The sequence below is a fragment of the Ranitomeya imitator genome, chromosome 2 (assembly GCF_032444005.1).
Source record: "Ranitomeya imitator isolate aRanImi1 chromosome 2, aRanImi1.pri, whole genome shotgun sequence".
NCBI lineage: Eukaryota > Metazoa > Chordata > Amphibia > Anura > Dendrobatidae > Ranitomeya > Ranitomeya imitator.
In genome coordinates, this window is record NC_091283.1 from 168,809,420 (window position 1) to 168,836,860 (window position 27,441).

The following is a 27,441-nucleotide window of genomic DNA, read 5'->3' on the forward strand; positions in this document are numbered from 1 at the left end:
AAGCAGGAAATACAGAGACCTGCAGTCGCCCAGAAATAGTCACCACCGGGACAACAGGAAAGTGAGCGCAAGGGCCCCACACATATTAGAAAGCTATTGGCCCGGAATCCCCCAAACACAGAATCTCTTGGTCTGCTCCTGTGTTCTCCTTAAGGGGGCTGCTGACAGACTTTGGTGGCTTCATTCCCAGAGAACAAAGGATCTGACATTGCAAATCCAACCTGCTGGATCCTTCTCTAGGGTCCCATACAGACTAAACTGCTGGCTGATCCCACTGATACTGGCGAGTTCAGCCAACCTTAGTGGAATGTGCTTCTAGGTTCTCATACACACTAGACTGTCAACCGATCCCACTAATATTGGCGAGTTCAGCTGACCTTACGGTAATGATTTTCTAGGGTCACATACACACTGGACTGTCAACCGATCCCACTAATATTGGCGAGTTCAGCTGACCTTACGGAGATGCGTATCTAGGGTCCCATACACACTAGACTGTCAACCGATCCCACTAACATTGGCGAGTTCAGCTGACCTTACGGTAATGCGTTTCTAGGGTCCCATACACACTGCACTGTCAACCGATCCCACTAATATTGGTTCAGTAGACATTAGTGTAATGTGTATGGTGCCTTTTTCCAGTTTCTTCTTTTCTACCATTGTGTTTGGTAAAAAATGTACTTGCATAATAATCACTGATGTACTGGTCCGAGGAAAACGGGTCTTAATCAGCCAGTGTAAATGAATTGAGAAAACACTTGTTTCCCGATAATCACCCACTGTGTGAACAGGCTTCCAATCACCCGACGAATTAACAAAATGCTCGATTGTCACTAAGATGATTTTTACGCTTGCTTAAAATGAATTGCTCTCAGCAGCACATTGTCCTGTGTAAACGTGCTACCGAGAACAATGACAGTCTATGCACAAAGAGCCATCTACTACCGATCCAGTGTCTAAACACAAACAAGTAGCTGATCAGCAGTCATTTAATGCAGGGGTCCCCAACTCCAGTCCTCAAGGCCCACCAACATGTCATGTTTTCAGGATTTCATTAGTCTTGCCCAGGTAATAATTGCATCACCTGTGCAATGCAAAGGAAATCCTGAAAACATGACCTGTTGGTGGGCCTTGAGGACTGGAGTTGGGGACCTCTGATTTAATGGACCTAGAACACAAAGTGTGAAGGCCCCTCAACTACAACACAAGCAGTCTGATATCAGCTGGGTGACATTAACAATGCTGGGACACAAGACCAGACAGGAAACCTGTGGATGAGACGATCACGCTCACATCCTGCGCTGCAATGCTACATGCTTTTACATAAAGAAAATGAATAAGAACTGGGGTACAGATCCACCAGCAACTAAGAAAGTACTCTAATTGTGGAAGACCCCATCATGAATGAAATTCATGGTAAACCCCCAATCCAGACATCTGATTAGGACTCATTCACATGTCAGCATTTTTCGGCTGTCAGTTTTATCCACAGAGGACAGGCACGTTATTTTAGTTGGGGTATTTCTCATGTCCGATTCACACTGCAGACTGATGATCCACATGAAGAACGGAGACCATGCTGTGTGCAGCAGAGCTCTGCTGGAGTGCATTGGCAATGACTGGACGCTGGGGTCCTGCCATGGGTTCTGCTTCACTTCCTTTATGAAGCGCCTGGTTTTCTGGGTCAGTTAGCAGATGAACATTGAACAAGCTCCATCCTGTCGATCCCCCTCTGTTCTGAACTCCAGGAATCTCTGCCTGGAAACCACAAACAAGACGCCTTCCATTAGGTCTGAGGGCAGTGGGTCTCTGAGGGACAAACTCCAACCGGGCTGATATTTCTGTCACATAAGGTAATTATATTTATACTAGATGGAGACCCGATGTTATCGCATCGGGAGGGCGGTAATGTCATGATGGAGGCAGGCTTTGCAGCGCTGAGAATCTCTCCCCCCATGTGCTCACCCACCTATCCACTCTGTCTTTCCCCATGTGCTGACATCTCCTGTCTGTGCTCTCTTCTTTGACCTTTCTACCCCATGTGCTATCCCCCATGTCTGCTGTCTCTCTCCTTTCTGTGTTCTCTCCTCATGTGCTGTCCTATTTGAGCTGTCTCCCCCCTGTGCGCTTTCTCTCTCCCCCATCTGCTGTCTTCTCCTCTCATGTCATCTCTTCTTTGACCAGCAGGAGATTGCAGAGGATACATTTTGTGCGGTAAAATATTGTTTTAAAACAGTCAGTGAAATATTTTACCTGACAAAATGAATCCTCTGTGATCCCCTGCTGTAATGTCAGTATTGTGTTTTGCTTCCTCACCTGCCCAGATGTGGTATGCGGTGTACACGGTCAGACACAGACAATTTTTAAAATGAACTTTCGTTTGTAGGAAAACCCCTTTAATGTGACCGGCTTCCTCTGCCTGTAGACACGTCGCACATCTGCTGCCAGGATCAGCCGAATGATTCACTGTGCCTGAGCTGAATTCGCACAGGCGTAAATCAGAGCGCCACCATCTAGCGGCGGTCACATTAAAACTTGGCATGCGCTTCTCCTGTACAAAGATGGCGGCGTTCAGTGAATCATTAAGCTGATCCCAGTGGCAGCGTGTTCGCGAAGGTGTTCCGCTGGTGGTACCATGCAAGAGGCTGCGTACGGTGTATACAGTGTGTGTGTGTGTTGCATACAGCGTATACAGTGTGTGGTGCGGACGGCGTATACAGTGTGTGAGCTGTGTATGGCATATACAGTGTGTGTGGGTGCATACAGCGTGTGTGTGTGTGGTGCGTACGGCGTATTCAGTGTGTTTGTGTGGTGTGTACAGCATATAAAGTGTGTGTGTACAGCATATAGTGTGTGTGTACAGCATATAAAGTGTGTGTGTACAGCATATAGTGTGTGTGTGTGTGTGTGTGTGTGTGTGTGTGTGTGTGTGTGTGTGTGTGTGTGTGTGTGTGTGTGTGTGTGTGTGTGTGTGTGTGTGTGTGTGTGTGTGGTTTAGAGCAATGCTGTGCACACTGAAAAAAAAAAGACACCAGGTGCAGGCTGAACTTGGAGTAGAACCACTTAAATCATATATTTGAAGAAAACAGCCGCACTCTAAATTTGGATTTTCAAATGCTTATCAAAACCAAGCGTTTATTGAAGTCACGACAGTAAAACATAAGGGTGTTGAGGTAACGTTTCGACCCAATAGCGGGTCTTTTTCAAACATCACTAGTGTTTTCCGTGTGTGGTGCGTACAGCATATACAGTGTGTGTGAGTGTGGTGCATACAGCGTATATAGTGTGTGTGTGTGGTGCATACAGCGTATATAGTGTGTGTGTGTGGTGCATACAGCGTATATAGTGTGTGGTGCGTACGATACAGTGTGTGTTGCGTACGGCAAATACAATGTGTCTGTTTGTGTGTGTGTGTGGTGCGTACGATACAGTGTGTGCTTGTGTGTGTTGTGCTTATGGTGTATACAGTGTGTGTGGTGCCACGGTGTTCCAATGGTGGTACCACGCAAGAGGCTGGTACCAAAATAAAGGGAACACTTAAACAACAGAATATAACTCCAAGTAAATCAAACTTCTGTGAAATCAAAATGTCCACTTAGGAAGCAACACTGATTGACAATCAATTTCACATGCTGTTGTGCAAATGGAATAGACAACAGATAGAAACTAGATGAGCATTTCCTGAAGGAAATACATGGTGCTTGAACAGCGCTGCCAGCTTTACAGCAGTGTTTATCAGGTGTCGACTGTGAGAAAGTAAAGTTAGATTAGAAGGTGACTAGCAGATTAGGAAGAACAGGCCTCGCACAGTGAAACTGCCTGACAGACAGCTCTAGTTGCCATGAGAGCCAATCAGAGGTCAGCTTTCATTTTACCTCAGAAGTTTCAAATATGAAAGCTGACCTCTGGTTGCTATGGACAACCAAAATGGTTTTACTCTGAGGCAATTTTCATTAATAAGGCCACTAACATTTGTTATAGAAATCAGGAAACCTTGTCACATACCTTTCTTATAGAAGTGCAGTGTTCCCTATTTACTCAATAAAATTGTACAATTAGTGGACTAGTAAGTCCTTAAGGTCCCTTCACACTGAATGATACCGATGACGATTGCGATGCTAAAGGGTTCAAGCACCATAAAAAATGTATTTATTTCAATTTTCCCGTTAGGGTTAGAGTTGGGGCTAAAGTCAGGGTTACAGTTGTGATTGGGGTTAGAGTTGGGATTAAGGTTAGGGTTGGGATTAGGTTTAGGGTTACGGTTGGGGGATTAAGGTTGGGATTAGGGTTAGGGTTGGGATTAGGATTGGGGTTGGGAGTCAGAGACAGAGTCGGGAGTCAGAGTCGGGTGATACGCCATATTTGTATGTACTCCAGTCTTTTACACCAGATCAGATCTCCTGAGGGTTCCTGATGAGGTAACTTCACATTATATAGCTATTTATGGATACGGCCATACAGATCACACAGTGTGGCCCCTTACTATACTTTGTAGTGGATGGACTCCGGATTTGGGGTGTAGATGTACACCCTGGTGGTGTAGATTGTGGATGCACCCACAGATTTTCACTCATCGTCACCCTTTATGCCAAGTTCAGACGTTACTGAGAAAGTGACCAGCTACGGCTACTTTCACACATCAAATTTTTGCAGTCAGGCACAATCCGTCGAATGTTGAAAAAAACGGATCCGTCGCAGATTGTGAAAAACTGATGCTTCGGATCCGTTTTTTCTACGGATCTGACTAGCTGATCCAGCTAAATGGATAAAAAAAAAAATAAAAATTGGAGCACGCTCAGTTAAAAAAAACCAGAATCTTGTATTTGACGGATTTGGCACCTTCTATTCTAGCAAAAAGCCGGATTTGCCGCAGACAAAAACGACGTTACTGTGCACGTTTTTTCCAGGTGCCGGAAAACAAATATTCGTCGGATCTGGCGAAAAACGGACAAAACGTATGGCCATCCGGCGCTAATACAAGTCTCTTTAGCCGGCTCCGTTTTTTTTTTTTTTCAAAATTAGCCAGATTGAGCCTGATGGCGAAAACCTGGTGTGTGAAAGCAGCCTAACAAACACTATGGCAGCTTTATCAGCTCGTTACTTTATCTAAAATGGCGGCAGAATAGCAATCGCTCTGGCTTTATTACTAATATATACATCATTTGTTTGGGAATGTGATAATCCATTTTATTACATGTGAAGACACAAGCTGTGCAGGGTCTCTGGTGAGCGTGAGGTAACACATGAGGTAACGCTGGTGCTGACTACTCTCCTCCTGTCTCCATTCCTTTCCCACGTCAGTGAGCCGTTACTTGAAACGACCATTAAACGCCAACTTCCCGCGCAGTGGGGTCCCATGACCAACCAACCAATCACAGCTGTCCCAAGCAGCCTAGCAACCAATCAAAGAACGCACGCGCTATCTCTAGCGATTACTGAAGATTGACTGGATGTATTTTCACTCGCGCTCTGCTATTTCATCCAATCAGCAGTGGCAGATATGCTCGAGCGCACCTCAAGTGTCTTATAAGCTGCGACCGTGAGCGGGAGACCGGCAGTTGGCGAGGAGCGACGTGCTGACAGGAAGATCCTTGAAGTGAAGTGGCCATACCGATCACCCAGCGCGGAACAAGAATCCTGCAGTAGACAGTACGTTCCTCTGCGGAAATAACTATGGTAAGAGAAAGCTTCCAGCCGCTCCTCAATGTGCGGAGCCCGGTCTCAGCTCACAGGAGGGGAGCGCAGTAGCCATAGCCTGAGTGCAGTGCAGGCCTGAAGCCAGCAGAGGGCTACATGACGGTGACGCACTATCATTGGTGGAGGCGTGGCTACATTAGTGACCGCTGAGGTGAAAGTCAGCCTCTCGTGCTGCCGGTGTGTGATTGGCTGGAGGGAGATGAAGAGCAGGGCTGTGTAATGTAAAAGGGATGTGCCTCCAACTAAGGTCTATGGACGGGGCTCCCCTGCAATACCCGGCCCCAGTACCAGGCTGTAATACCCGGCCCCAGTATTATACCAGGCTGTAATACCAGCCCCCCCCCCCCCCCCTGCAATACCCGGCCCAAGTGTAATACCAGCCCCCCCCTGCAATACCCGGCCCCAGTATTATACCAGGCTGTAATACCAGCCCCCCCCCCCAGTAATACCCAGCCCCAGTATTATACCAGGCTGCAATACCCGGCCCCAGTAGTATACCAGGCTGCAATACCCGGCCCCAGTAGTATACCAGGCTGTAATACCAGCCACACCCCCCCCCCCCCCAGTAATACCCAGCCCCAGTATTATACCAGGCTGCAATACCCGGCCCCAGTATTATACCAGGCTGTAATACCAGCCCCCCCCCCCCCCAGTAATACCCAGCCCCAGTATTATACCAGGCTGCAATACTCGGCCCCAGTATTATACCAGGCTGTAATACCAGCCCCCCCAGTGATACCCGGCCCCAGTATTATACCAGGCTGCAATACCCGGCCCCAGTATAATACCAGGCTGTAATACCAGCCCCCCCAGTAATATCAGGCCCCAGTATAATACCCGGCTGTAATACCAGCCCCCCCCCCTCTGATCACTTGATTGCTTTTACAACACATGAAAATACTGTATTATTTTAGGGTATTGTAAAATTACCTATTTTCTTTGAAGCCTAGCAGCATACTGGACTCCATAGGCGAAGAAACATGGCAGACACAGGGACATAAGTAGACACCCCAGCTGCCCTGAAAACACCACCAATAAAATTGTAGGATGGGTGTCATTTTCAAATGCTACTGTCATAATTGACAGCAAAATATAAGAGGTTAAACTGCATTGATCAGAATTAGCCTCGGCTGTTAGACGCAGGGGCTGTCTCCGCTCCGTCTCCATAGGGATCACATCTGCCGTACATGTACAGGGTATATTGCAAATTGAAACCTGGGCAGAATGGGTCATGCCCATTTCCGCTGGTGCTGGCCCATCCCAAGCCATCGGGCACTGGCCACTGCAGGTTTTAGTTTCATATTGGTTTTCTAGATTTCACATAAAGATATAAATTCCACAGAAACTCACCCTTCACTACATTCTCTTGTTATTCTTGTAGCGCGAGTGCATTTCAGTCCACGTCGGCCAGGCCGGAGTTCAGATTGGCAATGCATGCTGGGAGTTATACTGCCTGGAACATGGCATTCAGCCTGATGGACAAATGCCCAGCGATAAAACCATTGGTGGAGGAGATGACTCATTCAACACATTCTTCAGTGAGACAGGAGCTGGCAAACATGTGCCCAGGGCGGTCTTCGTGGATCTGGAGCCCACGGTGGTTGGTAAGTAGTTCTTGTTCTATGCAACACCCAGATCTGACTTCATAATCACATAGGCTGGAGTCACACGAGCGATTTCCGATTACAATCGCAGCATGCTGCATGGTCCGATCAGAGCTAAAAAAAAAAACCACAGATGAACAAACACACAATTTTAGAACAACATCGGTCCGAATTAAATCCAATTTTTTTTTTAATCGGACTGCATTCATCCGATTTCATAGCAAGTGGGAATGAGCGCTAATGGAGGATTTCCACGTGAAATTACTGGACAAGGACACATCTCATTCACACTCAGCACCTGAATTTCTACTGTAGATTTTTGCTGCCGATTTCACCCCTTTGGGCAAAGCCTTATGTACATGGACTCGCTCTAACAGTTTCTATGTTAGACTGTAATAACAGCAGAAATGTTTCTTGCCAGATTGTCAGCTAGAGCCGTTTCTATAAGTAAAGCAGAAGTTATGTTGGGTTAGGCTTCTTTCACACTAGCGTCGGAATCTCCCCGTCGCAATGCGTCGGGGAGAGATTCCGACGCTAGCGTTTAGCGCATTGCACAATGGAGGCAGCGGATGCATTTCTCCGGCGCATCCGCTGCCCCATTGTAAGGTGGGGCGGAGGTCCGGCCGCGCATGCGCGGTCGGAAAAAGCGGTCCGTCAGGAGCAAAAAACGTTACATGTAGCGTTTTTTGCTCCCGACGGTCTGCAGATGCACGACGCATCCGTTGCTCGACGGATGCGACGTGTGGCAATCCGTCGCAAATGCGTCGTCAATGCAAGTCTATGGGGAAAAAACGCATCCTGCAAGCACTTTTGCAGGATGCGTTTTTTCTGCAAAACGACGCATTGTGACGGATTGCAGAAAACGCTAGTGTGAAAGTAGCTGTACCGATTAGCTGGGAGCTGCTCACTACCTTCAGATCATGCATGTATCATCTGGAATTAGTGCTTTTAGGGGTTGTTACTTATCTCTGATGTGTTCCTGTGTAGATGAGGTGCGCACTGGCACATATCGCCAGCTATTCCACCCTGAACAGCTCATCACCGGAAAGGAAGATGCTGCCAATAATTACGCTCGGGGACATTACACCATCGGGAAAGAGATAGTCGATTTAGTGCTGGATCGTATACGCAAGTTGGTGAGTGCCAATAGCAAGTGAATGTGCTGCTGAATACTTATGTGGTATTATTTGCTTTAGTAATTGAAGGAAAAGTCAATCTATTATTTTGGGCTGCGCTGACGTGAAAATCCCTAGGATAGGTCATCAATATCAGACCAGCTCTGGCAGCTGATGGATGTAAGCGTCAGCCACTAGCAGAGACGGCAGATCCTTGCATTAGGCCGGAGTCACACATGCGAGAAACACGTCCGTGTCTCGCATGTGAAAAGCAAGCTTTGGCGCCGGCACTTGGGAGCGGAGCGTGCGGCTCCATGTGTTACTATGCGGCCACACGCTCCGCTCTGGAGTGCCGGCGCCAGAGCTTGCTTTTCACATGCGAGACACGGACGTGTTTCTCGCATGTGTGACTCCGGCCTTAGTCAGTGACATCCTCTCTTATTACACTTTATGCTGACAGTATTAGTAGGGTCCAGTCATTGTTTAGACAACTTTCACACTCTCCAGGCTGAACTCGACGGCATCATAATAGCTGTAAAAAGTGACAGCAGCCTATATGGCCATGGACTGATTTATACATATGGAAAAGATTTACTAATGACAATTGTGTGAAATAGGTCAGCCTTGCTAGAACAATAATTACCTTCTTTCTTGCAGGCTGATCAGTGCACCGGCTTACAAGGTTTCCTCATTTTCCACAGTTTTGGAGGCGGTACAGGTTCAGGATTTGCATCTCTTCTGATGGAGAGACTATCTGTAGATTTTGGCAAGAAGTCCAAGCTTGAGTTTGCCATCTATCCAGCACCACAAGTGTCAACAGCTGTGGTGGAGCCATATAACTCCATACTAACCACGCACACAACGCTGGAGCATTCAGATTGTGCTTTTATGGTGGACAATGAGGCCATTTATGATATTTGTCGCCGAAACTTGGACATTGAGCGTCCAACATACACAAATTTAAACCGTCTCATTGGGCAGATCGTGTCCTCCATCACTGCCTCTCTAAGGTTTGATGGGGCTTTAAATGTTGATCTCACGGAGTTTCAGACCAACCTTGTTCCATATCCACGTATCCATTTCCCACTGGTCACGTATGCTCCTGTAATCTCTGCAGAGAAGGCCTACCATGAGCAGCTGTCTGTGGCTGAAATAACCAATGCCTGCTTTGAGCCAGCAAATCAGATGGTAAAGTGTGACCCTCGCCATGGCAAATACATGGCATGCTGCATGTTATACAGGGGTGATGTAGTACCCAAAGATGTCAATGCTGCCATTGCGACCATCAAGACAAAACGCACTATTCAGTTTGTAGACTGGTGCCCAACAGGATTTAAGGTTAGTATTAAATGCCCCCGTTAATGCAATAAATAAGACACGTGACATTTTTCACACTATTAATATCCACAGGAAGCTATGTAGTCTTTGCTCTTCAGTCATCTGCTCCACCAGACGGGACTGCATGTAAAGGTTGATCATGAAAGATATCATCCTGCAGAGAACTTATTAATTGGGTTTTCGCCAACGATTTTAGGTGAAGACGTGCCGCCATTATTAGTGGGGGTCCAATTTCTGGGACCTCCGGCGATCCTGAGAGTGAATGTGATCCACACTTATTCCTACACAGTGACATTTCAGCCAATTGCTGCTCTACATTCTCTTCAGTCTCAAGATCGTTGTGGGTCTTAGAACGTTGAACCCCACTGATCATAAAGTGATGGCATATTCTAGCTAGGTAAAGATCATCAATATAGTAAGCCTGAAAACCGCTGTAACAGAGGGAAATTAGTCACTGCCTTATAGCATGTGAAAAAAAGTGCAAAGCAGCAGCTATTAGGCTGTGTGCACACGTTGTGGATTTACTGTGGATCAGCAGCGTTTTTTTCTGTGCAGAAACGCTGCAGATCCGCAAGTGATTTACAGTACAATGTAAATGAATGGGAAAAAAATTGCTGTGCTAATGGTGCGGAAAATTCCGCGTGGAAAAGCTACGGATTAAAAGAAGGAGCATGTCACTTCTTTTGTGCGGATCTGCAGCGTTTTTGTACCTATTCTATAATAGAAATCTGCAGGGGTAAAAATGCATGAAATCCGCATAAAAAAAAAAAAAACATCAAATCAGCACCTTTGTTTTCTGCCAAGAGATGCAGAATCCACACAAAAAATTCCAGAGGCAAATCCGCAACGTGTGCACATAGCCTTAGAGACTTTGCTCAGGTATTAATCTGGCCCTCTTGCATAAATATTGAAATCTCAAATCTTTTTAAAAACTAGAAAGTGTAAAAATAAATGAAGAATAGGCCAAACTGCGTCTCCTCAATGTACAGAAGCCTGTCAGTCTAGCTTACAGAACCATTGCTTTCTGTCTCCACAGGTCGGAATCAACTACCAGCCCCCCACAGTAGTGCCCGGAGGAGACCTGGCCAAAGTGCAGCGTGCTGTGTGCATGCTGAGCAATACTACAGCCATTGCAGAGGCCTGGGCCCGGCTGGACCACAAATTTGATCTCATGTATGCAAAACGTGCCTTCGTGCACTGGTATGTGGGAGAAGGAATGGAGGAAGGAGAGTTTTCAGAGGCCCGAGAAGATCTGGCAGCGCTGGAAAAGGATTATGAAGAAGTGGGAATTGATTCGGTTGACGGGGAGGCTGAGGAGGGAGAGGAATACTGAGGTGATAGAACGAACCAGTCATATGTGATAGAACTGGTAGATGTGTTAGTTACTTGTTCTCTGTAGGTTTCAGTTTACAATTATTGCAATAAAAGTTCTGTTGACTGAATTGAGGCTTCCCCTTGTTCTATAAAGAAATCTTTATTTACAGGCAACATACAAAACGCACAGATACTATTCATTGCTGAGATACTTCCTCTTCTTGGCCGTATTGGTATAAGGATGCCAGCGCCACTCCACCTCTGCCGTGCCCTCATTCTCCAGGGTGCCCAGCTTTATCATATACACTGAAAAAAGTAACGGCCAGGTATAAGTAAGGATCACTGACACTGGGCCGATTTATCATTGCATTTGACAGGTTTTTTTGGCATGCATACCTTTAATGACTTTGATTTGCAACAAATTAAAATCAAATTATTTGTTCTTTCATCAAGTTGTCGTTTAGTTTTCTGATTTTTACATCAATGTGGCTTTTCCCAGATACGTTAGACAAATTCATTAAATGCAACTTCTAAAAAGTTGTAAAACTTGTTGCAACTGTTCTTCAATTCCCCCGCAGTGATTCTATCTACATCAGTTTCGCACATTTTTGCAAAAATTTTGCACACGATGCAATTTTTCCCACCAGGTAGTCCGCTATTTTGATGAATTTGGATCAAACAATTTTAGCAGATTCCACTAATAAAGAAAAAGGGACTTCCTGAAACACCCCCCCCCCCCAAGCAATTGGTGAATCTTGTCCTGTATGTGCAACTGAGAATGCTATTGTGGGCCAGAAATCAGTGATAGAGGGGCATCTATGAGATAAAAAAAAAGCAACTGATCACCTTCCAAGAGCTCAGAGCTATATTGATGTCACCACCATTAACCCCTTCATGACCCAGCCTATTTTGACCTTAAAGACCTTGCCGTTTTTTGCAATTCTGACCAGTGTCCCTTTATGAGGTAATAACTCAGGAACGCTTCAACGGATCCTAGCGGTTCTGAGATTGTTTTTTCGTGACATATTGGGCTTCATGTTAGTGGTAAATTTAGGTCAATAAATTCTGCGGTTATTTGTGATAAAAACAGAAATTTGGCGAAAATTTTGAAAATTTCGCAATTTTCACATTTTGAATTTTTATTCTGTTAAACCAGAGAGTTATGTGACACAAAATAGTTAATAAATAACATTTCCCACATGTTTACTTTACATCAGCACAATTTTGGAAACAAAATTTTTTTTTGTTAGGAAGTTATAAGGGTTAAAATTTGACCAGTGATTTGTCATTTTTACAACGAAATTTACAAAACCATTTTTTTTAGGGACCACCTCACATTTGAAGTCAGTTTGAGGGGTCTATATGGCTGAAAATACCCAAAAGTGACACCATTCTAAAAACTGCACCCCTCAAGGTACTCAAAACCACATTCAAGAAGTTTATTAACCCTTCAGGTGCTTCACAGCAGCAGAAGCAACATGGAAGGAAAAAATGAACATTTAACTTTTTAGTCACAAAAATTATCTTTTAGCAACAATTTTTTTATTTTCCCAATGGTAAAAGGAGAAACTGAACCACGAAAGTTGTTGTCCAATTTGTCCTGAGTACGCCGATACCTCATATGTGGGGGTAAACTACTGTTTGGGCGCACGGCAGGGCTTGGAAGGGAAGGAGCGCCATTTGACTTTTTGAATCAAAAATTGGCTCCACTCTTTAGCAGACACCATGTCACGTTTGGAGAGCCCCCGTGTGCCTAAAAATTGGAGCTCCCCCACAAGTGACCCCATTTTGGAAACTAGACCCCCCAAGGAACTTATCTAGATGCATAGTGAGCACTTTAAACCCTCAGGTGCTTCACAAATTGATCCGTAAAAATGAAAAAGTACTTTTTTTTCACAAAAAAATTCTTTTCGCCTCAATTTTTTCATTTTCACATGGGCAGTAGGATAAAATGGATCATAAAATTTGTTGGGCAATTTCTCCCGAGTACGCCGATACCTCATATGTGGGGGTAAACCACTGTTTGGGCACACGGCAGGGCTCGGAAGGGAAGGCGCGCCTTTTGACTTTTTGAATGGAAAATTAGCTCCAATTGTTAGCGGACACCATGTCGCGTTTGGAGAGCCCCTGTGTGCCTATGCATTGGAGCTCCCCCACAAGTGACCCCATTTTGGAAACTAGACCCCCCCAAGGAACTTATCTAGATGCATATTGAGCACTTTAAACCCCCAGGTGCTTCACAGAAGTTTATAACGCAGAGCCATGAAAATAAAAATTAATTTTTCTTTACTCAAAAATGATTTTTTAGCCTGGAATTTCCTATTTTGCCAAGGATAATAGGAGAAATTGGACCCCAAATATTGTTGTCCAGTTTGTCCTGAGTACGCTGATACCCCATATGTGGGGGTAAACCACTGTCTGGGCGCACGGCAGGGCTCGGAAGGGATGGCACGCCATTTGGCTTTTTAAATGGAAAATTAGCTCCAATCATTAGCGGACACCATGTCACGTTTGGAGAGCCCCTGTGTGCCTAAACATTGGAGATCCCCCAGAAATGACCCCATTTTGGAAACTAGACCCCCAAAGGAACTAATCTAGATGTGTGGTGAGGACTTTGAACCCCCAAGTGCTTCACAGAAGTTTATAACGCAGAGCCATGAAAATAAAAAAAAAATTATTTTCTCAAAAATGATCTTTTAGCCTGCAATTTTTTATTTTACAAAGGGTAACAGGAGAAATTTGACCCCAAAAGTTGTTGTCCAGTTTCTCCTGAGTACGCTGATACCCCATATGTGGGGGTAAACCACTGTTTGGGCACATGCCGAGGCTCGGAAGTGAAGTAGTGACGTTTTGAAATGCAGACTTTGATGGAATGCTCTGTGGGCGTCACGTTGCGTTTGCAGAGCCCCTGATGTGGCTTAACAGTAGAAACCCCCCACAAGTGACCCCATTTTGGAAACTAGACCCCGAAAGGAACTTATCTAGATGTGTGGTGAGCACTTTGAACCCCCAAGTGCTTCACAGAAGTTTATAATGCAGAGCCGTGAAAATAATAAATACGTTTTCTTTCCTCAAAAATAATTATTTAGCCCAGAATTTTTTAATTTTCCCAAGGGTAACAGGAGAAATTGGACCCCAAAAGTTGTTGTCCAGTTTCTCCTGAGTACGCCGATACCCCATGTGTGGGGGTAAACCACTGTTTGGGCACACGTCGGGGCTCAGAAGGGAAGTAGTGACTTTTGAAATGCAGACTTTGATGGAATGGTCTGCGGGCGTCACATTGCGTTTGCAGAGCCCCTGGTGTGCCTAAACAGTAGAAACCCCCCACAAGTGACCCCATTTTAGAAACTAGACCCCCCAAGGAACTTATCTAGATATGTGGTGAGCACTTTGAACCCCCAAGTGCTTCACAGACGTTTACAACGCAGAGCCGTGAAAATAAAAAATCATTTTTCTTTCCTCAAAAATTATGTTTTAGCAAGCATTTCTTTATTTTCACAAGGGTAACAGGAGAAATTGGACCCCAGTAATTGTTGCACAGTTTGTCCTGAGTATGCTGGTATCCTATATGTGGGGGTAAACCACTGTTTGGGCACACGTCGGGGCTCGGAATTGAGGGAGCCCCATTTGACTTTTTGAATACAAGATTGGCTGGAATCAATGGTGGCGCCATGTTGCGTTTGGAGACCCCCTGATGTGCCTAAACAGTGGAAACCCCTCAATTCTAACTCCAACACACCCCTAACCCTTATCCCAACTGTAGCCGTAACCCTATTCACAACCCTAACCCCAACACACCCGTAACCCCAACACACCCCTAACCACAACCCTAATTCCAACCCTAACCCTAAGGCTATATGCCCACGTTGCGGATTCGTGTGAGATTTTTCAGTACCATTTTTGAAAAATCCGCGGGTAAAAGGCACTGCGTTTTACCTGCGGATTTACCGCGGATTTCCAGTGTTTTTTGTCCGGATTTCACCTGCGGATTCCTATTGAGGAACAGGTGTAAAACGCTGCGGAATCCGCACAAAGAACTGACATGCTGCGGAAAATACAACGCAGCGTTTCTGTGCGGTATTTTCCGCACCATGGGCACAGCGGATTTGGCTTTCCATATGTTTACATGGTACTGTAAACCTGATGGAACACTGCTGCGGATCCGCAGCGGCCAATCCGCACCGTGTGCACATAGCCTAATTCTAAAGGTATGTGCACACGCTGCGGAAAACGCTGCGGATCCGCAGCAGTTTCCCATGAGTTTACAGTTCAATGCAAACCTATGGAAAACAAAAATCGCTGTACACATGCTGCAGAAAAACTGCACGGAAACGCAGCGGTTTACATTCCGCAGCATGTCACTTCTTTCTGCGGATTCCGCAGCGGTTTTACAACTGCTCAAATAGAAAATCGCTGTTGTAAAACCGCATTGAAATGCGCAGAAAAAACATGGTAAATCCGCAGCGGTTTAGCACTGCGGATTTATCAAATCCGCAGCGGAAAAATCCGCAGAGGACCAGAATACGTGTGCACATACCCTAACCCTACCCCTAACCCTAGTTCTTACCCCAACCTTAGTGGAAAAAAAAATATATATATTTTTTTATTGTCCCTACCTATGGGGGTGACAAAGGGGGGGGGGGGGGGATCATTTACTTTTTTTTTTTATTTTGATCACTGAGATATAACCTATCTCAGTGATCAAAATTCACTCTGGAACGAATCTGCCGGCTGGCAGATTCGGCGGGCGCACTGCACATGCGCCCGCCATTTTGGAAGATGGCGGCGCCCAGGAAAGAAGATGGACGGTCCCCGGGAGGCCAGGTAAGTATAAGGGGGGGGGGGGGGGGGAGATCAGGGCACGGGGGGGGGGGTTGGGGGGGTTGGGGCGTCGGAGCACGGGGGGGTGGATCGGAGCACGGAGTGGGGGATCGCTGTGCGGGCAGGTGGATCGGAGCACGGGGGGGGGGGGGATCGGAGTGCGGGGGGGTTTGGTTGGAGCACGGGGGGTGTGATTGGAGCGGGCAGGAGGACGGGGGAGCGGACCACAGATCGGGGGGCTGGGGGGGGCGATCGGAGGGGTGGGGTGGGTGCACATTAGTGTGTCCAGCCATGGCCGATGATATTGCAGCATCGGCCATGGCTGGATTGTAATATTTCACCATTTTTTTAGGTGAAATATTACAAATCGCTCTGATTGGCAGTTTCACTTTCAACAGCCAATCAGAGCGATCGTAGCCACGAGGGGGTGAAGCCACCCCCCCTGGGCTAAACTACCACTCCCCCTGTCCCTGCAGATCGGGTGAAATGGGAGTTAACCCTTTCACCCGATCTGCAGGGACGCGATCTTTCCATGACGCATATGCTGCGTCATGGGTCGGAATGGCACCGACTTTCATGACGCAGCGTATGCGTCAAAGGTCGGGAAGGGGTTAAAACGAGTGGGATTATGGAATCTGCACTTATTGGAACCTGAAGATGTGGAACCCTGATCATGGACCATTACCTTACTACTGACAATTATCACACTTTATAGGGTGCAGGCATGTTGCGGGTCTATAATGTGGGTGTTGTAAAACTACAACTTCCAGCATGCCTTCACCATTGGCCTTCACAGCTGGAGAACCACATACTCCCTGGTGTATATTACTGCTGTTGATAAATGTACGCTATGAATACCCCCTCATTCACGAGTAGAGAATATATGATTAAACCTGAATCTTTCATTATTACTCACATTTCATCTCAAACCGCGGCCCAACTTCAGACAACTCAATATTGCGATGATCTGTCTTCTTGTAGACATGGTGCCTGCAGTACGAAAGGGCTGTTATTTAGGCGAACCCTGGCACAGAGGGTACTGACTGACCAGGTCTGTCCCACATAACATACCTAAATGAAATGTAGTCCTCTTGATTTGCAAAAGTTATCACTCGTCTGCTCTCATCCTTGGGCACAGGGAATAAATACTTCATGATACTGGACACCTGGGGAGGGGAGAGGGGGGCAGGAAAAGAAAGGTTTAGAAAAGGCATGTGACTGATGCATGTGGTGGTCTAGGAAGCCCCTCTTACCCGCTGTCCAAGCCTGGAGGTGAAGTTGTGGAAGACAAGGTGTGGGTAAGCCTCCGACATTGTGCCCAGGTCTGGAATATCGTGCCTCATTACTACATTACAGAGGGTGAAATATGCAGTCGGCCCAAACGGAAGATGGCACACGATCAGCCCATCTAAAGTAAGAAATGAGCAAGCACTAATTACATGTGATTTACTGAGCCCAATACCTCCACATACAGCAGAGCTCTAATTACTGAAAGGCAACCTCATCTGATTCATGCGCATCGGGAATCCGTGGCGGCTTTACTGCAGCATTGTATGACTTGTCTGAAAAGCTGCAGAGTTTCAGAGAAAACGCTTTAAGGCTAAGTTCACACTGGGCGATTATGCTGCGTTTTTTAATGCTAATTTTCAGCTGCATTGGACAGTACCAGCTATGTCTATGAGATTTCAGAAATCTCATGCACAGTTTGGTATTTTTTGTCATCGGTATTTAGTGCTTTGCTTGTTTTCTTGGACATGAAGCATGTCACTTCTATCAGTGTTTTCACGAATTGAATGAAAAAAATGCAGCAAATCTGGATTTTTGCTGCAGCTTCTTTCCTGCCAAGCACTCAGGTTTTACTGCAGAAAAAAAACCGCTGCAAAAATGCCCAGTGTGAACTTAGCCTAGAAAGACGACCACAGACTGACTGGACTGGCGGATTCTCCCTGCCCCCACAGAATGGTAGAGACCTTTTTGCCATGAGGATCAGGGGCAGGGAGAAGTGTCAGATTAGTCCCCAGAGATGCATGGTCCCTGACCTGCTTTTCATAGTGTTTTTGCTGTAACACATACAGCTGCAGTGATGCCACCAGACTGATTCATGTTGCCCGTGATTTGAGCAGCATAAATCAGATGACAGGTTCCCTTTAATTCTGGATGAGTTTAACACACCACTTAGGTTTCTGAAAACCACAAAAAAGGGATATTATGATAAACTCTGCTAATAATTATAGAGTGCCAACATATTCTGTAGCACTTAATTAAGTGATGACCTAAAATCTGCAGGAGAGCCCAGCAGCAGCAGCACCTAGAGGAAACCCTAAGTATTACACTGGTTTTATGTAAAAATAATAAGCTACCTGCATAATGTAGAAGTGTGACAGGTCCTCCACAACACATTATGCTCTAAATAGCTGCTCTGGTCTGGAGAATGACACAATATCCTCAACACAGAATACATTATGACATACGTAACATGTCAAATAAGGTCATATGCCTATATTACTTTGGACCTAGCACAGGCTCAGAAGTACACTCCTACTGGATTAGATACAGGGAACATGGGGTAGGAGTCCAAAATCAGATGCCAATATATATCTTTATTAAATACAAAGGCACATGAAAGATAAAAACGTATCAAAACAAAGCCATAAATATAGTGAGAGTTGGGTAGAATAACATGGGTCTCTGTCAAGGAGTAGTAAAGGGGCGGGAGGAGCAATCACAAGAAGCATATAGTAATTTGTTATAAAGTGCTAGTGCCACTATATGTGCAGGGATGCAAAGGAAGTGATAGCCACGTATCTGCCCAAATATAGGGGCCTGTATAATACCGTGTACAGTTCTGAACCATAAATCATCCTACAATCATACACATGATCATGTCTTGCTCTTACCCATAGTTGCCCAGGAAAGACACCACGTGGATAGCCACAACACGCGTTTCGCATTGGCTTCTGCATTGGGCCATACTTAGAAGTGTGTCTTAGATCTACCCTAGCGTGGATGTGCGCGCAGGTGATCCAGGTATAACGGTACGTGTCCCATCAATCACGCCGGGAATTACATCACATCCGAGCGCCCATGACAGCGTGGCTCACGGGGAACTCCTCGATGACCTGCACGCTTCATCCTAGGGTGCCACCAGCAATGGTCCAGTACGTGAGAGATGGTAAACATGCGCACAGATCACTTCATGTCCAATGCTACAAACACTATATTAAATGTGGGCACAAACCAGGGCAAGTATTAAGCAGTGTGTTATTGCCTGTAACGCAGGAGAGGAGACTAGATGGAAAAAAAATATTGTGTCACCCATAATGGGAACTGAACCTTGTCATAATACCGCCACTAAACTCTCCGCATCCAAGAGTAGCATAAAATGGCGAATACCCTAACGTATTTTAAAGTGACAGTGCATATGAAAGAGAACATTTATAATTCAATTATAAAAAGGGAACAAGACATAATCAAGGACTACCACACAGGCAGATAACCAATAATAATGCATAATTGTGTACAAAAAACATGAATAATATAAGTGATGATAAAAAACAAGAGAAAAGAACGGGGAAGAAAGAAAAGAAAAAAGAAACAAAAATTGTATAAGGGACCATACAGGATGAAGAGCAGGAGATCCTGGAATGATTGAGACATCAGACTGTTAAAACCCTTCATCGTGTATGGCCCTTCATACAATATACACACGTGGTCAAAATTGTTGGTACACCTCGTTTAATGACAGAAAATCCCACAATGATCACAGAAATAACTTGAATTAGACTAAAGTAATGAATAAAAGATCTATGAAAATGAACACATGAAAGTCAGACATTGCTTTTCAACCATGCCTCCACAGAATTTAAACAAAATAAAATTCATGAAGAAGGCCTGGACAGAAGTGATGTTACCCTTAACCCCTTTCTGCCATCGGACGTACTATTCCATCCATGTGGGGTGGTCCTAAATTCCAAAGGACGGAATAGTACGTCCAGGGTGATCGGCTGCGCTCACGGGGGGGGGGGGGGGGGGTTTGCGCGGCTGAGTGTCAGCTGCCTATCGCAGCTGACATCCGGCACTATGTGCCAGGAGCGGTCACGGACCGCCACACCGCGATCAAACATGATCGCGGTGTGCCGGCGGTACAGGGAAGCATTGCGCAGGGAGGGGGCTCCCTGCGGGCTTCCCTGAGACCCCCGCAGCAACACGATGTGATCACGTTGCTGCGAGGGTCTCCTTACCTCCCTCCCTACTCTAGGCCCGGATCCAAGATGGCCGCGGCATCCGGGTCCTGCAGGGAGGGAGGTGGCTTACCAAGCGCCTGATCAGAGCAGGCACTGTGAAGCCTGCAGTGCTCTCAGACAGGTCGGTGATCTGAGAGTGCTGTGCAAACTGTCAGATCAGCGATCTGTGATGTTACTTATTAAGTAATTTTTTGTGAGACATCCCTGTGATTTAATTGCATAAAAATTCAAAGTTGGAAAATTGCAAAATTTTTAAAATTTTCGCCAAATTTCTGTTTTTTTCACAAATAAACGCAGGTAATATCAAAGAAATTTTACCACTATCATGAAGTACAATATGTCACGAGAAAACAATGTCAGAATCACTGGGATCCGTTGAAGCGTTCCAGAGTTATAACCTCATAAAGGGACAGTGGTCAGAATTGTAAAAATTGGCCCGGTCATTAACGTGCAAACCACCCTTGGGGTTAAAGGGGTTAACTTAATATTTTGTTGCACAACCTTTTGAGGCAATCACTACAATCAAACAATTCCTGTAACTGTCAGTGAGACTTCTGCACCGCTCTACAGGTATTTTGTCCCACTCCTCAAGAGCAAATTGCTCCAGTTGTCTCGTGTTTGAAGGTTGCCTTTTCCAGATGACATGTTTCAGCTCTTTCCAAAACTGCTCAATAGGATTCAGGTCAGGGCTCATAGAAGGCCACTTCAGAACAGTCCAATGTTTTCTTCTTTGCCATTCTTGGGTGTTTTTAGCTGTGTGTCTTGGGTCAATATCTTGTTGCAAGACCCATGACCTGCGACTGAGACCAAGCTTTCAGACACTGTGCAGCACGTTTCTCTAGAATCACTTGATAGTCTTGAGATTTCATTGTACCCTGCATAGATTCTAGACACCCTGTGTCATATGCAGCAAAGCAGCCCCAGAACATAACATAACTTCCTCCATGTTTCACAGTAGGGACAGTGTTCTTTTCTTGATATGCTTCATTTTTCCGTGAACATAGAGCTGATGTGCCTTGCCAAAAAAGTTCCATTTTTGTCCCATCTGTCCATAGAACATTCTCCCAGAAGATCTGTGGCTTGTCATTCCATTCTGGATTTCTTATGATTTTTTTTTTTAAACAATGGTGTCCTCCTTGGTCGTCTCCCATGAAGTCCACTTTGGCTCATACAGGGACGGATGGTGCGATCTGACACTGATGTTCCTTGAGCTTGAAGTTCACCTTTAATCTGTTAGCAGTTTTTCTGTGCTCTTCTGTTACCATTCGTATTATCCGTCTCTTTGATTTGTCATCAATTTTCCTCCTGCGGCCACGTCCAGGGAGGTCGGCTTCAGTCCCGTGGATCTTACATTTCTGAATAATATGTGCAACTGTAGTCACAGGAACATCAAGCTGCCTGGAGATGGTCTTATAACTTTTACCTTTAACATGTTTGTCTAGAATTTTCTTTCTAATCTCCTGAGACAACTCTTTCCTTCGCTTCCTCTGGTCCATGTTGAGTGTGATACCCACCATGTCACCAAACAGCACAGTGAGTATCTGTAGCCCTATACAGGTCCTTCTCAAAAAATTAGCATATAGTGTTAAATTTCATTATTTACCATAATGTAATGATTACAATTAAACTTTCATATATTATAGATTCATTATCCACCAACTGAAATTTGTCAGGTCTTTTATTGTTTTAATACTGATGATTTTGGCATACAACTCCTGATAACCCAAAAAACCTGTCTCAATAAATTAGCATATTTCACCCATCCAATCAAATAAAAGTGTTTTTTAATAACAAACCAAAAAAACCAACAAATAATAATGTTCAGTTATGCACTCAATACTTGGTCGGGAATCCTTTGGCAGAAATGACTGCTTCAATGCGGCGTGGCATGGAGGCAATCAGCCTGTGACACTGCTGAGATGTTATGGAGGCCCAGGATGCTTCAATAGCGGCCTTAAGCTCATCCAGAGTGTTGGGTCTTGCGTCTCTCAACTTTCTCTTCACAATATCCCAGATTCTCTATGGGGTTCAGGTCAGGAGAGTTGGCAGGCCAATTGAGCACAGTAATACCATGGTCAGTAAACCATTTACCAGTGGTTTTGGCACTGTGAGCAGGTGCCAGGTCGTGCTGAAAAATGAAATCTTCATCTCCATAAAGCATTTCAGCCGATGGAAGCATGAAGTGCTCCAAAATCTCCTGATAGCTAGCTGCATTGACCCTGCCCTTGATGAAACACAGTGGACCAACACCAGCAGCTGATATGGCACCCCACACCATCACTGACTGTGGGTACTTGACACTGGACTTCAGGCATTTTGGCATTTCCTTCACCCCAGTCTTCCTCCAGACTCTGGCACCTTGATTTCCGAATGACATGCAAAATTCGCTTTCATCAGAAAAAAGTACTTGGGACCACTTAGCAACAGTCCAGTGCTGCTTCTCTGTAGCCCAGGTCAGGCGCCTCTGCCGCTGTTTATGGTTCAAAAGTGGCTTTACCTGGGGAATGCGGCACCTGTAGCCCATTTCCTGCACACGCCTGTGCACGGTGGCTCTGGATGTTTCCACACCAGACTCAGTCCACTGCTTCCTCAGGTTCCCCAAGGTCTGGAATCAGTCCTTCTCCACAATCTTCCTCAGGGTCCGGTCTCCTCTTCTCGTTGTACAGCGTTTTCTGCCACATTGTTTCCTTCCAACAGACTTACCATTGAGGTGCCTTGATACAGCACTCTGGGAACAGCCTATTTGTTGAGAAATTTCTTTCTGGGTCTTAAGGTACCTTCACACATAACGATATTGTTAACGATATCGTTGCTATTTGTGACGTAGCAACGATATCGTTAATGAAATCGTTCTGTGTGACAGCGACCAACGATCAGGCCCCTGCTGGGAGATCGTTGGTCGCTGAATAAAGTCCAGAACTTTATTTCGTCGCTGGACTCCCTGGAGACATCGCTGGATCGGCGTGTGTGACACCGATCCAGCGATGTCTTCACTGGTAACCATGGTAAACATCGGGTAACTAAGCGCAGGGCTGCGCTTAGTAACCCGATGTTTACCCTGGATACCATGCTAAAAGTTAAAAAAAACAAACACTACATACTTACCTAACGCTGTCTGTCCTCCAGCGCTGTGCTCTGCACTCCTCCTGTACTGTCTGTGAGCCGGAAAGCAGAGCGGTGACGTCACCGCTCTGCTTTCCGGCTCACAGCCAGTACAGGAGGAGAGCAGAGAAGCAGAGCGCAGCGCTGGAGGACAGACAGCGGTAGGTAAGTATCTAGTGTTTGTTTTTTTTAACTTTTAGCATGGTATCCAGGGTAAACATTGGGTTACTAAGCGCGGCCCTGCGCTTAGTTACCCGATGTTTACCCTGGTTACCGGCATCGTTGGTCGCTGGAGAGCTGTCTGTGTGACAGCTCTCCAGCGACCAAACAGCGACGCTGCAGCGATCCGGATCGTTGTCGGTATCGCTGCAGCGTCGCTTAATGTGAAGGGGCCTTTACCCTCTTGCTTGAGGGTGTCAATGATGGCCTTCTTGACATCTGTCAGGTCGCTAGTCTTACCCATGATGGGGGTTTTGAGTAATGAACCAGGCAGGGAGTTTATAAAAGCCTCAGGTATCTTTTGCATGTGTTTAGAGTTAATTAGTTGATTCAGAAGATTAGGGTAATAGGTCGTTTAGAGAACCTTTTCTTGATATGCTAATTTATTGAGACAGGTTTTTTGGGTTATCAGGAGTTGTATGCCAAAATCATCAGTATTAAAACAATAAAAGACCTGACAAATTTCAGTTGGTGGATAATGAATCTATAATATATGAAAGTTTAATTGTAATCATTACGGGTAATAATGAAATTTAACACTATATGCTAATTTTTTGAGAAGGACCTGTATACCGGCCACTCACTGATTCCAGGATTGTAGACACCTGTGATGATAGTTAGTGGACACACGGCAATGTAACATGTCCCCTTTGTCACATTATTTTCAGGGATACCATCATTTCTATCCAGGCCTATTTCATGAGGTTTATTTTTTTTTTAATTCTGTGGAAGCATGGCTGAAAAGCAATGCTGACTTTCATTTGTTCATTTTCATAGATCTTTTATTTATTACTTTTGTCAGATTAAAGTTATTTCTGTGACCTTTGTGCGTTTTTCTGTCATTAAACGAAAGGTACCAACAATTTTGACCACGTGTGTACGTGATCCGTTCTCTCCCTGTGAGATGAGGGTAAGGAGCAGTTCATTAGAGGCAGATTATCCCAACTCCTGAACTATTCACATTTCAGGCCGACATAATAACCCTCATCATCCCTCCCAGTGCTGAGAACCATCAGAATCCAATACATCTATATGTGACCGATATCCGCAATGATACTTTATAAGCTCGGGATATAGGGGTCTTATAAAGCACAACAGGGATCTTTTCACTTACCCGGCATGCCTCTGTGCTCGTGGACGATGACAAGGTCCGTGACGTCATTGGCTTTGCAGGCCCGGACCAGCGCTCCCATCTCGTGCTTTCCTCTGTTCATACGCTGAGCGTTGGGGAACACCAACTTCAACTCCTAAACAAGAGTATGAGATCACATCACAAGCTACAGCCTCATCCTCTCACTAACGACATACTAGGAGTTGTAGTCTTTTGTGTACACCTTATTGGATTCTATTAGTTATTGGGGTCACGTCTCGCTATGTTATGTCCTTATAGTTTGGACACATATGACCCATGGATACCGGCCTGATTGGGTTACAGTACTAATTTTTAGTTTGTGAGTTGTACCCTGTTACCACAAGTTGGGGAAACCTGCCCTGTGCCAATACCTTGGCAAACATTTTCAGTCGTGAACTTGGGTCCCTTGATGTTGTGATCATGACCTTCGGATCTTCCACACCGGCCCACTTATACTCATCATCCACGTGCGAGGACACTCCTGTGAGGGGCAACAAAACAGTAAACTGAACGGATACCCTATTTCTGGTATAATATATAGTCTGGATTTAGGAGCGACCAGAAGAGCCTGGTGGGAAAGGTGGCTCCCATACTCAAGTCCGGGTTTAACAGGTAGTTGGGTTGGCTCGGCAGACTGTGTTGGAGCTGGAGAAAGACAGTTCATGGTGGACAGTCTATGCTAGAGACTGAAGTGCCTGTGAAACCAAGTCAGTGAGACCGTTTGGATTTACTTTGCATTACCCATAGCAAGAACTTTATTTTGTTTTCATATAAAAACCCTGGTTTCCATCAGGCACCACTGACACTTGTAGTGCAACGACCAGGCATGACACAGGTGTGTATATTCCAGATCATGCTGGGTCTTGTAGTCCCCCATTCTTACCTTCACCTCCTTCATCATCAAATTCGAGTTGCTTCTGAAGAGTGAGGGCTTCTCTGCGGATCTCTGTGGGGATAAGCCTGTTTTCTGTGGATATAGACAAAGGGATGGGGGGTCAGTGTCTGTATCCAGCATGTTTGGGGGTCATCTGATATCTGCTGTCATGGCACTTACCTTCGAGCGCTCGCTTTAACCGCTGCTTCTTGTCTTCTATGCTGTGCTGTTTGGCCTCCTGGGCTTTCCTGTAGAGGTATTCCCTGCGTAGACGAGCCTCCCTGCGCAGCTACAGACAATAGAGGATTAGTCACTGGGAGCCCCCGATCCCTGATGTGTAGAGGCCATGGACATATATAGCTCAATCCCTGTGCACGGAGGGGTCTCTGTACTGCGCCATGTGGGGGCGATTACACAACGCTACAAAGTGGAAGCCCTGCCTGACACAGGGATAATATATGGATCACTGTGAATGGAGCACTGCGCTCGGCTGGTCCCCGCAGGCCTACCAACTTTGCATCGGCCAGAGAGGACCATGCTCGACCACCGCTCCATCCATATTCCTTCTAACACCCCTTTAATAAAGCATCTGAAGATCTCACTGGGTCCGTGCCTGCTGTCAGCCAGTGTGAGAAGCAACTATGGAGATCCCGGGTAGTGGAGTACCACCAATGGCAGTAGGGCATCTGATACAGCGCAGCCTCCCCCGACACGCGTCATACATGTACAGCAGCCGTGGGGCCATCTGTATGACACAGGCACGGACCCCGCTCCATCCTCCGCGGGTGACGGTTCACACCACACACATCTCCCTAACCGCGGAGACTGGAGCAAGCACAGTTTACTTAGATGCCGAGGTGACCAGTGACCCCACATTTGGTTACACGAGGGGTGGCGAATTGTCATTCCACACTGGGCCCAATGGGTTAATGGTAGCCAGGGGGCTCCAATCCAGAATTTCACAATAGGGCCCCAAATACTAGGAGTGTGACTATGGAGGTCATCTGTTTAGTGAAATGCTCTCATCAGAGAAGGGACAGATAGGTAAAGGGAGCTGCCCGACCTGTGCTGTGGCCAGCTGTGCTCCCTCTCTATAACACGAGGTACAGGGGAAAAGCACCCGGAGGCCGCGCACCCACCGCCCTCTAGGCACGGCCCGTTACCCCACCGCCCTCTATGCACGGCCCGTCACCCCACCGCCCTCTATGCACGGCCCGTTACCCCACCGCCCTCTATGCACGGCCCGTCACCCCACCGCCCTCTATGCACGGCCCGTTACCCCACCGCCCTCTATGCACGGCCCGTCACCCCACCGCCCTCTATGCACGGCCCGTCACCCCACCGCCCTCTATGCACGGTCCGTTACCCCACCGCCCTCTATGCACGGCCCGTCACCCCACCGCCCTCTATGCACGGCCCGTTACCCCACCGCCCTCTATGCACGGCCCGTTACCCCACCGCCCTCTATGCACGGCCCGTTACCCCACCGCCCTCTAGGCACGGCCCGTTACCCCACCGCCCTCTATGCACGGCCCGTCACCCCACCGCCCTGTATGCACGGCCCGTTACCCCACCGCCCTCTATGCACGGCCCGTTACCCCACCGCCCTCTATGCACGGCCCGTTACCCCACCGCCCTCTATGCACGGCCCGTTACCCCACCGCCCTCTATGCACGGCCCGTTACCCCACCGCCCTCTATGCACGGCCCGTTACCCCACCGCCCTCTAGGCACGGCCCGTCACCCCACCGCCCTCTATGCACGGCCCGTCACCCCACCGCCCTCTATGCACGGCCCGTTACCCCACCGCCCTCTATGCACGGCCCGTTACCCCACTGCAGATCTACTCACCATGGTCGCGGCCGGTCTGACTCTCACACGTGGGAACAATCACTACAACTTCCCGGTCTGCCGCCAATCCCCAGCCAGAGATCAGCTGCCCTCAGTAAACATGGCGCCGCATGATATCCGGAAGTGACTCA

General features: G+C 46.5%; 2 protein-coding genes across 3 annotated transcripts; one reads left to right on the plus strand and one right to left on the minus strand.

Annotated features, from left to right (window-relative positions):
• The first annotated feature begins 1,682 nt into the window (after positions 1-1,682).
• On the plus strand, positions 1,683-11,196 carry LOC138662370 (tubulin alpha chain, testis-specific). Of its 2 annotated transcripts, none has more exons than XM_069747907.1 (6): positions 1,683-1,853; positions 5,490-5,676; positions 7,079-7,301; positions 8,289-8,437; positions 9,074-9,754; positions 10,791-11,196. In XM_069747907.1, the coding sequence occupies exons 2-6, from the start codon at positions 5,674-5,676 to the stop codon at positions 11,085-11,087; spliced, it is 1,353 nt and encodes a 450-aa protein (XP_069604008.1). In that variant the 5' UTR covers positions 1,683-1,853; positions 5,490-5,673; the 3' UTR covers positions 11,088-11,196. The 2 variants fall into 2 exon arrangements, with proteins under 2 accessions (XP_069604008.1, XP_069604009.1); XM_069747908.1 differs by having other exon boundaries at positions 1,768-1,853; positions 5,302-5,676.
• On the minus strand, positions 11,197-27,434 carry IMP4 (IMP U3 small nucleolar ribonucleoprotein 4). The gene is made up of 9 exons (XM_069747909.1): positions 27,311-27,434; positions 25,641-25,749; positions 25,470-25,553; positions 24,958-25,067; positions 24,569-24,701; positions 17,143-17,297; positions 16,961-17,055; positions 16,806-16,879; positions 11,197-11,374 (listed from the first exon to the last, which is right to left on the minus strand). Exons 1-9 carry the CDS (start codon positions 27,311-27,313, stop codon positions 11,262-11,264), a joined length of 876 nt encoding a protein of 291 aa, XP_069604010.1. The 5' UTR covers positions 27,314-27,434; the 3' UTR covers positions 11,197-11,261.
• Between the last annotated feature and the right edge of the window lie 7 nt (positions 27,435-27,441).